The following is a 14,226-nucleotide window of genomic DNA, read 5'->3' as shown; positions in this document are numbered from 1 at the left end:
CAAGGGGCAAAGCCTGCATTTCTGGATTCCTGCTGAGCTGAGTAGGTCTGTATTCACTTGTAATTATCATTCCGGGTAATTTTACCCCTGCCGAAGTGTGTGCGGTGAAGAATCAGCTCAGCTGTTAGGGGAGGGGCAGAAGCGTCTTTTACATGCATTTTCACAATAACTGTGTTTACACTGAAAAGAGCTACGGATGCTATTGGGTACTAACATCCCCTGAAATTCTCTACCGTAATTCCTTAGTAGGATAGCGGGAGAATGATGCAAAACTGAAACTACCTTTGAGAAAACATTTTTAGAAAGGAGAGGTAGCAACAGTGGGGGTCTCTTATGAACAGGGAAACGGCCATCCTTAAGAGGACAGGAATGATAGCCACCAAGGTCTAGTCATGCTCTGCAAACCCGGGATCAAAAACACTGCAGAACACACGTGTAAATTCAGTACTGCCAACTATCTAAAGCAAAAGTGAACTATCAATCACCTTTTTAAATGTGCAACAAATAAAACTTCAAAGGCTCATGCTTTCAACAGGAGAGTATTAACTGCATCTTTCTTACATATGATGCTGGAGCTGGACTTCCTTAAAAAGGGACGTGCTTACGCAAAATAAACAGCTCTAAAACTGCAGCATATATTCTTCTCGAAAGAAGTTAACTATAACTGAATTTGAACAGTGGCACATCCCACACTGTTCCTTTTAGATAACCTTTATTTTGCTCCTTTGTACCATTTATTAAAAAGAAACAAAGCCCTTATTTTTCCACATAACTTTAGGTAAATGTTACTACTTCCGAAAAAAAAAAAGTTCATTTCTAACAAACAAATAAGTTGAATCTTTCCACAAGCCACCAATCTAAAACTCCAGTTTGTGGAATAATACGTAAGATAATATTGCAATCTTGATGCCAAACTTAGTCCATCAATCCAATAAACAAGTTTTCTCTTTAACATGCCAAAGCCTCTTTTCTGACATAATCAAGGACTACAGTATTTCATTTAAGAAAACTAAATATTTTTTAACAGTTAAAATGTCACCAGTTTTTAAAGAAAGAGTTTAAAAAATAAATTATATGTAATGCAAAAACTATGCCAACATTCAACATTCAAAAGGTACGTCAAAGTCTTATGTTTTTGCCATACCTTCATCATTGTAAGTATCAGTAATTGTAATCCCTGAACAAGTTGTGTTATTGTTTTTGTAGTATAAATGCTAGGTCAAAATGTGTTTGCTTACTTAAATCCAAAACTGTGAGCCCCTTAGAAGAGAGATCTAATCTTACGCATTTTTCTATTCCATTAGCTGCTGCATAATAGGTGCTTAGTGTCTGTGGTGTAAATGAAAGGACTGACTAGAAGTTTGCATCCAAAACTTTTAATAAGATGACAAATAATGAAAAACTCTGAAGTCACTGATTATAAAGAATATGCAATCCATTTGGGATTTATTGCATTTAAAGAAAGCAGATTATTAAAACAGTAGGTATGATAAATACAGTAAGAAAATAACTTTAAATTTCAAACAAAACAAAGTGAATGAGGGACAGGATTCAGTCAATAAGAATAAGCAATGTAAAGGCAATATAGTACTAAAATCAGTTAGTTAGTGCTTAATTAGATACAGGAAGAAAAAAAAAAGCAACTGATTCTGTCTCATAACAGTTTTCCAGCTGTACGTGAGGACTGAAGTTAACTTACTTTAGAAAGTATGTTTTCAACAATTAGAAATATAATAAAGATGTAAATCAGGTTTATTAAAAGTTAAAGTTATTTGCTTAGTGGTACATAAAAGGCTTCAGAAAATTCAAGTTTAACAAAAAATGGAAGTGTAATCAAAGAAAGTGCACTTAAAGCTGTTTGCCAGCAATTAAAAAGTAGCTTACTATTACTATTCTGCTTACTATTAGATGACTTTTCAATCACAAAAAGAGCATAGGAATAAAAACAATTCTCTTTTAAAAGTAGTACAATAAATTTTTAAATAAAAATAACCCCAAATGATGGCCGTTTGCATTTTCATCTGTCTACCTTATTCTTTTAGTGGCTTTTGTAAACCCTCACCAGGAGTGAATGTTCCTTTAGTAATGATTGTGGTTGCAATTCCATTTAAAATTTAAAAATTCACATTAACTCCACAGTAGAGAGGTGTAACATGTACAAGCATGTGTGCGTCTATATATTTACCCTAATATATAAACACCACTGTGTATAAGAGTTTTCAAATAAACTATCATTATGTTATTCTCACAGTAGATCTGTCAGCTCAACGTTGGACCTAAAATGATACGTAATTTTGCTAAAAAAAAAAGAAAAAAAAAAAAGGAAGAAAATGTTTACTGCACATTCTATATATATTAAAACAAATGTACCCAAACTCCTCAGAACTAGTGATACTAATACACGTGTACCTTCTAGCAATGCTGATATGAAGTACCACAACCTAAAATAAACCAAGCAGAGAGGCTGGATAGTAGGAAGACTACTCTGCCTGATGAACACCAGAGTAGAGGAGGGGGCTCCACCTTAGTATTTCCCACCAGCAAGATGAGGACAGCAGTCTATCACTGTCAAACAATAAACAGGGTAGGATCAAAAGCTGCTTCTATCTACAATTCCAAATAATGTCATAACTGTGTCCACGTACACACACACGTACGTACACACACACACACATACACACACACACACACACACACAGGGATGGGGCGCGTCAGTGGAAGAATCACACTTTCCCGATGTATACTTCTGAATAAACATTCTAGTCAGTTAAACCTCTCCTCCTCTGCCTAATATCTATACCAAGCAACTTTTGTGTCTTAGCAGATACATTCCTCAGTGCCATAAAAACTGATCTTTTTAACGCTAACATTTTGCTGAAGTGATAATATTAAAATAAGCAAATGGTCCACTTTTAAAAAGATGATTCAAAATCAATAAGCATTATTAAAGCTGTTAGGACAGAAATAACTTTGGCCTCAGACTTTTGCTAGCTTCATAATATTTTACTTCCCTTAGTGATGTTCAAGTATTACAGGTTTAGAGTTATGACTACTTTACATGCTAAAGAAGCACAGAAGACAACTGATTAATAGGAACATGATTTCTTTTCAACTTTCCTTCCTTAAGCAAGAATTGGACCATCCCACAACAGAGCCAAGCTTTTACTGAGTGCTGTGTACCAAGTATGTGTTAAGCTCTTTCACACGTCTTGTGAGCTTTATTCTCGTAATTCTCATAAGGGAATTACCTGGGCATCAGCTGTGTGGAGTGACTTACACCCTAACAGTAGTGGGAAAACATGATGGGAAATGGAAAGCAACCCTAATCCTGCACTCCTTGGGAAAATGCCTCTACTTCAACACAAAGGAATCTCCCCATTTCTCTCCCATTGGGTCCCCTATTAAGTCCTAAATGTCTCTTCTGAGCTATAATCTCAAGAGAAAAGTCACTGGGCTGTGCTATAATAAACATAAGAAGGTAAATATTTTAAACAGTGTCAAAGTGTTTCCTTAGGATTTATCCAGCATTATAAGCCAAAGTGTCTATCAGCATCTAAATCATTTAAAATTATTCAGTGTATTGAAAAACAACTGTAAGCAAGGCCTTGGTATCAGACAGACTCTAGGTATTTCATGTTTACATCCCAAGGAAACCATACTAGCTCATCTCTACGCCTTCTAAATTAAGAAACTCATGAGGTCTAGCAGAGACCAAGGCTAAGGACTAAAATAGTCAAAGAAGCATACTGTGTATACATCAACCAACAGATTTCATTAAAAAACAGATTCTGTTTGATACAAACCTACTGTAGTTCATGAATTTACTATGTGTAATCATCAACTCTTCACTTTTAACAGAAAGTATCACTCGAAGCTACTTTGTAAAGTTTTCAAGCACATCTACTTGAGCATTTGCATTAGCAGTATTAATCAACCTGAGAATCAGAAAAAAAAAAAAAAAAGGTGCAAACATAATATTTGCCTTTGGCACAAGGACAAGTAACTGGTGCGCTTGGGCTCTAAAAGTACAGCTTTTAAGCAGTAATGAATGTCATGCTTGGTCTGCCTCTGCTTCACTCTGATTCACATACTGCTTCCCCCTTTGTCCACAAAAGTTGTATCTGATTTAAAACATAAAAAAGAGAGAAGCAATAAAAAAATAGATGGTTTAGTTACATATACTTTGCTTCTTCCCAAATTTAGAACTGTGAAAAAACAGGCAAATAGCTCAACCCAACTGGGGCACTATAATTAAGAGATTCTATTAAGATTACTCATAAAATACATTTTAATTGGGCTCAAAGAGAGTTAACTTAAAATAGAGCAATCGAGGGGAGTGAGTGCCAGTTGAAAAGAGTTTTCACCCTTTTTTTGTAAATAGCTTTAATGGTTCTCGAAACCTCTAAATGTTAATTTGATAGGGAAGGACAGTTAATTATAACTTAAAATAGTTGGAGACACAGGAAGCACAGATACTCTATTCACATTAATTCATAGACGTGATTTCTATCTTATTAAACAACTTCTATAAAACCTCAAGTTTCTAATTAGGATTTGTGATGTTAAAAAAAAAAAAGGCAATTTGGTAGCTGGGTTCTTTTCACTAAAGACACAATCAGCTAACTAGCAGAGTGGAGATGCTAGCCCCTGGTCATCTGACACCTCACAGCCACTCTCAGATCTCGTGTTCCTAGTGCAGAGGTATTTGCGGCAGGATGCGCGAGTCCTGCCGGTAAGGCTTTGTGGGTTTCGCTGTTCTGTGCACTTTATTAAAACTACTCCACCCTCCAGACCTAACTCAGAAATTGCTGCTCATGACTTGGGGAATAGTTGGCGAAGGTGGTAATTTAATAAAGCACATTATTAAATGCAACATGATTTTACATTGTAAACGTCTCAAAAACTCAGGGTTTTAGCTACATATTTTTCCCTAAAATAAAATGTCTATATGACCCTTGTCCTCACTCCCAGTTTTTCCAATAATCTGCTTCACTAGGGACATGATAAATTTTGAGCAAGAAGCCATTCAAAACCAGAACATAAAGTGTTCCTGAAGTAGAGTGGTTTTTTCTTTGTATCATTTTTTCTCTACATTTTTCCACCTGTCAGATATCTATCTTTAGTTTTTGTTCAAGGTGTCTACATAGATATTCCATATTAATGGCACTTGTTTTTTTAAATGAAAACAGTTTTAGGCACAATAGTCAGTGACCTCTGGCTCCGCTTTGTAGAGAAAGGTGTAAGGACTAAAATCTCTGCACTCTCCAGATAATAACTTTCTCATTCTTTATGAGAAGTGGATTTTTTTTCCCCCAATGTGGAAATTAGAAGAGACCTTAAAAAAAAAAAAATCCACAAATGCAACTTGTGTATGTACAAACAACCTTAGTTTTAAACGCTGGATTCTGGAATGAGCCTCAGATACACACACAAAAGTGACATTCTGTTATAAAAATAAAGCTGCAGCTTTCCAGTCCCTTTTCAGGGACTACACGACTGGAAAGGGCCCACACGCTTTCCCTGGATTTCTGTGCCTTCACGTCTGCAGCTGAAACCCCAGGTTAGAGCTTGCCGTTTCACTCCCTTTGCTCCTGCGTGGAAGAGACGTGGAGTTGCTACCCTGTGCAGATACTTCCTTTTTCTATTTGGTTTATTTAAAAATCACCTATTCTGATTGACCTGTAAGAATGAATGATATAAAGAGCTATACAAATAAATTTTCTTTCAAATTCATAAAACTATTCATACTTTTTTCTTTGAAACAGGAGTTAATAACAAGAGTCAGAAGTTATCTACTGTTTAGAAGGAAACGGAGCAGCACCGAATGGGTCCAATTCGACTGGCTGGGCCTGTTGGGACTGATGTGAGGTGACGCTTTGCACCACGAGTTCTGTAAAGGGCACGGCACCAAAATCATCCATTTTCAACGCATCTGCCCCGGGGAACGACCCGTGGAGGGAATTCGGCCTGGGCCGCCCGGGCAGGACAGGGTTGTGGTCGGCACGGATGTCGCTCAGGCCCTGATGCGGGGGGTGCCACGGCAGGTCCGGAGGGTGGAACGGCTTGGCCCCAAAGGGGTCCAACAGACCCTCATCGGCTTGCAGGACGTGCCCTCTGTCCTTCCCGTCGGTCAGAGCAACGCTGATGTTCTCCTTGGAGTCCGAGATGGTCAGAAATTCATTGCTGCTCTGGGAGTCCCGGCGGCCCACCCTCTTGTGCCTGCGGGCCCTCTCTGGGGTGCGGTAGGCGGGCTTGGCCGGCTTTTTGGCACCGGTGGGCGTGCCGTGGTGCCGCTTCCCGTTACTCTTGGCCGCCTCCTGCTTCGTGCGCCTCTGGCGGGAGGACAGTTTCTGCAAGCTGCGCTGCTTGACTCTTTGCTGCTGACTGCCGGTTATCTCCTCAAAGGGCACCAGCCCAAAAACGTCCTCGTTGCTGTCGCTTTTACTTGCTGATGTGGGCAAGGGCTGGAACGGAGTGGAGCCAAATATATCCACACACTGCGGACGAGCGGGGAGCGCAGGCGCGTCGGGCACGGGCACCTTCCTGCTGAAGGGCGCCTTGGTGAAGACATCGAACTCCTCGGGCTCCAGCCCCACGGCGGGAAGCCGGCTCTCGGGGGAGGGGCCCTTCTCCGGCTCCCCTTGGCGGGGCTGTTGAGCACGCGCAGCAAAGAAGGGGACGGCGCCGAAGACATCAAACTCCGGTCTGGGAGTCCCCGCCCCGACGTCCGAGGGTAACTGGGTGGGCGTGAGGACTGCTGCACTAGGATCCTGGATCGCTCCGCTGCCAGATGTGTCTCTGTAGCCCGCGCTGGCGTCGCTATACTTGGCTTTGGCCTGCTCGTAATCCGAATCGGAGCTGTGTTTCTCTTCTTCTTCCTCATCTTCAGAATCCATAAGCAGAGGCCTGTGACCCAGATTTTCCGGCTCAGTATCGTCATCGTTAAAATCTCCTTGTTCTCCCTGAAGAACTTCTTCATCCTCTTGCTCTTCCTCTTCGCTGCTCTTAGGAGAAGGGGGATCTGATTCAAAATCACTCTCAGATTCATCATTCCCCTTTTGCAGTTGACCGTGTACTGATGAATTCTCTGAGGTTTTCCTTCCAGTCCGGTGGTCTTTAGACACTGGGCTTGCTTTTGTATTCTTGATAGGGTTTCCAGTGCTATTTTCTTGATTCATGGATGAATGTTCAACTTTCTTTTCAGGAGAACCTGCAAATTCAAAGAAAAATTATTATATTCCAATGCATTTCAAAAACCATTTGCAGTAAACATTATGTACTAACACAAAGCATTACAGATCACTCATGGCAGTTTCCTTAGAGGAAGATGTAAGGGCAGTTCTTTATCATCAGGCTTGAGGGGGGCGGGGATGCACCTGGCCTCATAGTCGGTGGTTAAGGTCCTTCAGTGCAGACAGACTTACTTGTCTCTCTACCCTACACACCACCTACTCACCATAGGTGCTCAATGACAGCTAAGTCTTACTTACAGTACCCAGAATAGGACTCTGAATACAGGACACAAGCACATTTTCTTCTTCCGCCTTCAAAATAAGATTATCCAGTCAGTTGCCCTGCTCAGACCCCATGTTCACCCAACAGCCTTCTGCTTATATTTCAACTCTGTTATGAAGTTTTCCCACAGAGATCAGCAAGCATGAATAGCTTATCTGCTTGGTTCTGTTTCGCTGTGTAATTTTTAAATTGGCATTCTGGTGTTTTTTTTGTAAACAAGTATCTTATGAGTTGGGTTAACATGAGTGCATCCCCACAGCCTGATCAAAACTAAGGACCAGCTACTGAACTGAGACGGTACCAAGGATATCTGCCTTCCCTAGATGCCACATCTTCCTTAAACTGTCGTACCTATACTAATAGACATTATATTAAGAACATGCTACTTTAATAAAAATCTTAACTATCAGTATGTTCACTGTATGATAGGTAATAAAGCTATCAAATACAGTGCTCTACAATTTCACTGTGTGATATACAGTAAAGACAAACAGTATGTCAGTGTACATGAAAACATAACAGCCCTCCCAATACACTGGTGTACTGAATTGATTTTCCAGAGGGAGGAAACAATTTGAATTGATCCAACCACATATCCATTTATCCCTTCCCCTCTAAGATCAGATGTTTTCAAAACAATTAGCTAGGGTTGGAAGCATAGTCTTTAGTCATGGAAACTAATTACACCTTATGACGGAAGGACCATTTCTTTTGCGTTATGAACAAAGCGGTCTCCATGGCACAGGACAGCTCTGAGTCATTTCCTTCTCTTTGAAAGTCAGCACTGTTGTCTTTCCCACCTCTCTGACTATTCCCTCTTGGTCATATTTGTAGAGACTTCTCTTTCACAAACATCTCCCTACACATGTAGGCTCCCCAGGGTTCTATCCTTGGCTGTCTTTCTCCCTCTGCATGCCCTGCCCTGGGTCCTAATTACTTGTATGTTAATCAGCGTTTACACAGTGATGAGTGGACCTCTGATTCTTACCATGAATACTCATCTATCCTATTCATCTGATACTTATTATAAATACGTATCTCCTACCATTACTTCAAACTCAGTAATTTCAAAAGAGATCATCTTTCCTCTTAAAATGTGTCCTCACCAGTCCCTCTAAATTAGTGAACAACACTTCCATCTACCTACCAAGTTCTGCAAACTAGCAGAAGTCTATAAATCATATTCCCTCTTCCCACCAAATAGTGTTTTTAAACTCTCTGGAATCGGGTCCCTCCTCTCCCTCTGCCAGCTGTCTATCCCATCCCCTCATCTTCATCCAGCAACTCCTTAGCCTCTAAACTTGCCTGTCTGCCTCCAGTCCCATACCCCTCAAACTGCTCCTTTACACTGTCACCAGAATAACCCTTCTGACACACTAATCACGTGGCTGCTGCTGAAAACCCTTCAGCGTCTCTCTGAGGAAAAGGGGATCCACCACTGAGCCCTCAGGTGTAAACCATTTAGAAGTCAACAGAGGAACCTGCACAGCAAACAGGGAAGTGCCAGAGAGGAAGACCAAATGCAGGTGAGTGCAATATTGCCGAAGCCAAGAGAGGAGAGTTTCCGGGGGAGGGAGTAGACAACTGCGCAGGGTGATGCAAAGAAGTCCAATGAACTGATGACGGAAATGGCCACTGGCTCCGGTCAGCTCATGCAGGTTGTTGACAACCGTGAAGCGGGGAGTGGGGAGGAAATCTAGTGGGGCTGAGGAGTGAGGGGGAGAGAAGATGTGGAGATTTCTATCAGTTATACTTAACTACAAATATAATCTTCATCCATTATTCATCTGCCAGTTCCCTGAAACCAGCCAAGAGTTATATGCTGTATCTTTACATATTCATAATAAGCTTATCTTAAATCCTAACAGATTAAAATCAAATCAAATGCAGATTTTCATTTGACTTCTCCATACAGCATACTTCTGATATTAAAAACAAAGATTACTTTTAGATTAGCCAGAGCATTTATTTTCATGAATTTTTATCCAAAAGCAAAAAATGCGATGGCAAAGACTTGCAATCACCCCTGACTTTAGGACAGTCCCTCTAAGATACACGTTAACTTAGTACCTCCTCAGGTACTTACCCACCCACAGAGAGCCACATGGGCACCCCTCCTGCCTGCTCATGGACGCCTCCAGGAACATTCCAGTATGCTTCCTAAAGGGTCTTCTGCATAACGCCTATTCCCGTAACAAGAACCAAACAGTTCTGTGGTCTCAGGCGCATGAGTTTATGAAATGCTGCACTTTACAATGTACCCCTCACCACCACCACTCACCTGGAAAATGCTCATCGTACTAAAGGTGCTGACACATCGTACACAGAAGAATCGGACTGAATGAAGCCTAGGGTTCCCCAAATTTGCTTCACTACAAACACTTTTATTTGTTACATGTAACACCTATTAACCTTTATAAACAATTTTGCAAAAAGTACTTAGGGAGAATGCCCCTCTCCAATTTCCCTGGAAAATGTTCCATTTCTAGGGCACAGAGTTCTGTTCCTAGAAATCTTCTGGAACATTTAACATAGGACAAGAGTCCTTCACTTGACCTTCTCTTGGTATTCTTTTTTTTTGTTTTTGCGGTACGCGGGCCTCGCACTGCTGTGGCCTCTCCCGTTGCGGAGCACAGGCTCCGGACGCGCAGGCTCAGCGGCCATGGCTCACGGGCCCAGCCGCTCCGCGGCATGTGGGATCTTCCCGGACCGTGGCACGAACCCACGTCCCCTGCATCGGCAGGCGGACTCTCAACCACTGCGCCACCAGGGAAGCCCTCTTGGTATTCTTATATTAATCCTCGTCTTCTAAGTTAACTGTCTCCTTTACCCAAATGGTCAACAATGCTTTCCAGAACACATTTGTCACTTTCTACTCCCTACTCTGTCTGCCTTTTGTCAGCTTCTCAAAGTTGTATTAATACAGATATGTATTTCTTTGTTGTAAAGTGCTACACAGATCTGCTTTTTAAACTGTCAGCGTGGATATAAATTTGTAGGGTTTCACTTACCATTTTTAACGCATCTTTTACAGGTATCAACATAGTCCATTTAGTAATTCTGATAGAAACATAATAAAACATTGTATGTATAGCATTTAAGTATTTACCTCTAGGTTGTTTTACATCTAGGTTGTTTCTAGTTTTTCAGCATTTTAAACAGAACCATGATCATGCACTTTTTCTTTGAGAGGGGAAAGAAAACCCCTTTTTTAATCATAATTTATTGATTTACTGTTATTCCTTCCTTATGCAAAATCAATACAGAGCTAATCAAGTTAACCTAGTAACAATCTCTACTAAGACCACAGCTAAATCCTCTCTCTACTCTGCTCCCTCATACGTGAGGGAATACATGGTATTATGTTATGAGAGTATAATATGATAACAACAGGTTCTACTTTGTAGGACTGTTGTAAAGAAAGGACTTAAAGTAGTGCCTGACTCAAAAGCACTTGGTAAAGTTAACTGTCATCATCTCCAGAGCAAGGCCAAACTCAATTATCTCATACATCATACTCCAACTTCCTACCTGCTTTCTGGACCCAATGGTTGAAGATGGATCTAAATGAGAGAGAAGAATAGGGAGGGGGAAGAGAGGAGGGTGCAATTCTATGGCTAATTCATGAGAGCGGCTCAGGTCTACTTTACAACTGGCCAAAAATAAGCAGGCAAACAAATGTATATTTACACACCACAAGGGTGCATTGTGGATCCTGGAAACTAAATCTCTGATTTTTAAATAGCTATAGTTGAGAGCACAAAATTAGAAACTGAAAGGACCACTTTCAAAAAGAACATGAAAAGACACGCGCAATGATCTATGCCATCTTTATGGTTTCAGATTACATCCCTGAAAAGTATGGGCAACCGGGGAAATTGCTGGTTGGTGTATACAGACTGGTTTTATTTCTTTTATTGCCGCCCCTTCATAAAACTAAAACAAGCTATCAAAAATATTTATCCAAATTCCTTTTTTCTCCCATATTCTCAGAACCTACCCACCCTGACCCTGCTTAAATGTTTCTCTACTTCTCCATCCTTCCACTCCTTCATAACCTAACATAGAATCAAGAGCAGCAAAGGGCCTCTCCGCCAGCATACTAAGAGCAGCTCAAATATTAAGCACCATGAAGCACAGTCTTAAGTACAAGTGGTTATCTCTCTGTAGCACCTCCTGCTGGGGAAAAGTTACGCTCCAAAGCTGCAAGTTACAACCATCCTGGATAAAGTCTCACTTTCTGTGACAACAGCCATCCACTTAATTTTCCTCTCTTCACTATGAAGCTATAAAAAACTGAGAAAGAAATGGAAATTAAAGGGGGGGAGGGATAAATGAGAGATTGGGGTCAACATATACTACTATATATAAAACAGATAACTAATAAGGACCTACTGTATAGCACAAGGAACCCTACTCAATACTCTATAATGACCTATATGGGAAAAGAATCTAATAAAGAGTGGATATATGTATATGTACAGCTGATTCACTTTGCTGTACAGCAGAAACTAACACAACATTGTAAATCAACTCTACTCCAATAAAAACTTTTTTTAATTATTTCAATATATTCTAAGACTTTTAGTCCTGTTCCAAAGGCACAAGACTGTCAAAATAAGCATTACAAGTTAGAAAGTTGGTTACCAACTGTACAATGTACAGTGCTTTAAAATGGGACTTCATAGCTGAGTGCCATCAACTTTTAAAACCTATTTCTTTGGCTAAACATATTTCTGTCATTAAAAAGAATTCAGATATTCCTACTGTTTGCTCTTGGTGCTAGACTGCTTCTTCCAAGCCGTTAGAGCAAATATTACACATTTGGTTTACCATGAAATTTAAATCAGGATTATTTCACTGCTTAAGTTAATTTCCCAAAAGTATAGCCTAAATGTGTTGCCTTATAATTCAATATATCCCAAATCCTAATAATCCCTATATCTACTGAGATTTGTATTATTAACATAAAAATGGCTGGTTTTCAGGTAGGTAGAAGGGGAGCTGTAATATTTACAATAAGCACCAGGAACATGTATTTAAAGCATAAACAAATGTCTAGAATGTGCCCAGGATCATACCTCAGTTGCATTGTTCTCCATTAAATGATATTGGTAAAACCCTGTAAAATTTCATATATTGACCAATCTTTATTTTTGGCTCTAAGTAGGGCATTCTTCTTTCCTTAAACTAAATACAGTAGAATGATATTTTGATGGCTTCTAGTCAGGATAGTTTTATTTCTGTTTTGTGCCTTGGAACTACAAACTGTAAAAATTTCAGCTTTTTGAGTAATCCTCATCTTTTGAGGTTGGGTTTGATTGCAGGAAATAGCCAAAATCGAATCAGAGCCAAACCCTGAGAATAAGGTGAGTGACTAAGACAATGCAGATTCGGGTAAACTATTAAGAACAGCGATGATGTTATGAAGTCTTAAATTCTCGTGTGGCATATAAATTCCTCTCTCGAGAACGAGTACTTATTTACACACATAGATTCTGCGTATTCTCACTGCTTTATGGCTTAATATACCTCAGATATAGAATTTCAAGATAGCAGTTCAAAGCTAACAAAGTAGTGCTTCAATTATTCAGTACCATCCATAAAATAACAAGCATTTCCTAAATAAGTGAAATACCAAATTAACCACTTGGTAACTGTCTATATCAAAATATATAGTATACTTCCCTTGCTTCATCAAAGTGTCCTTTGATGACCTGTGTTCTCATTTGGAGTCAGGTATTACTCAGTGTCTCGGTTTCCTCGGCTGTAAAGTAGGGACACGGCAATTATATCTGCCTCAGAGAAATGCAGCGGGGATTAAAGTGAGAATTCAGGTAAAGTGCTTGTAACAGTGCTGGCACATTGTAGGTACTCAGTCAAGGGCTATATTATTGCTATTGCCAATGTATTATACCATCATTTCATGATTATTTGTGGAGTACCTACTATACATTCCTAATGGTACTGAGAAATGAATCAGAGAAGATAGTAACTAATATTGTCCTGAGTGAAATGCAGTGCCAAGGGGTTTTCATACATTCTCTCTTAACTCCCCACCATTTAGCCTCCCATACAACATTAGGGTGAAAACGTCCTGTAAGGTTTGCTACGATCTTTCCCCTTCAGTCTTATTAAACCACATCTTCAAAAATGTTCCCCTTGCTTTCCATGGCAGAGCACTATCATGATGACTTCCTACCACTTCAAAATAACGCAGTGTTACCAACCAATGCTCATCCCCTGGCTTTCTGGTTTCTCTTCTCATTTCTTTCTTTCAGTGACCTTAATCCTGTTTCATAGTTTCAACTATATCTTGAAAGCAAACAACAAGAAGAGATTTTTAAAGACCTAGTCCAATCTCTTTATATACATAAATAATTTGAAACTAGGGAAAAGCTGAATGACTTGTCCAAGTTTAAGGCCATAGTGACTTCTTTGCTGATGACACTAGTTTTAAAACTCTCATCTGTAAATTCTACAATTAAACTACCAGTAGAATATCATCACCAGCAAACATTCAGTAGAGCTCAGCACCAACCCTCTGCAAAATACCACAGACTTGTCGTGTGTTCCTTTTGTATCCTGCCTGAAAATTTTAAAAAACTAAAACAAAAAACTAATAGAATGAGCACAGTATTGTTTCTATTTCAGTAAACAGTGTTTTGTTGAACGGCACGATAAATACTTTAACCCTGTAGGGTTAAGTTC

The 14,226-nt window shown here is 39.8% G+C and overlaps 1 protein-coding gene across 2 annotated transcripts in view; it reads right to left on the bottom strand.

Moving 5' to 3' along the window:
* Positions 1-665: 665 nt before the first annotated feature.
* Positions 666-14,226, bottom strand: part of BMP2K (BMP2 inducible kinase) — a 129,045-nt gene continuing 115,484 nt past the window's right edge. The window contains exon 16 of one of the 2 annotated variants that reach the window (XM_032632270.1): positions 666-7,210. In XM_032632270.1, the coding sequence (XP_032488161.1) occupies positions 5,793-7,210 (1,418 nt within the window). In that variant the 3' untranslated portion in view covers positions 666-5,792. The remainder of the gene's footprint in view (positions 7,211-14,226) is intronic. The other variant, XM_032632271.1, reaches the window with a different exon arrangement.

The sequence above is a fragment of the Phocoena sinus genome, chromosome 5 (assembly GCF_008692025.1).
Source record: "Phocoena sinus isolate mPhoSin1 chromosome 5, mPhoSin1.pri, whole genome shotgun sequence".
Lineage (NCBI taxonomy): Eukaryota > Metazoa > Chordata > Mammalia > Artiodactyla > Phocoenidae > Phocoena > Phocoena sinus.
This window is presented reverse-complemented; position numbering and strand designations above follow the sequence as displayed.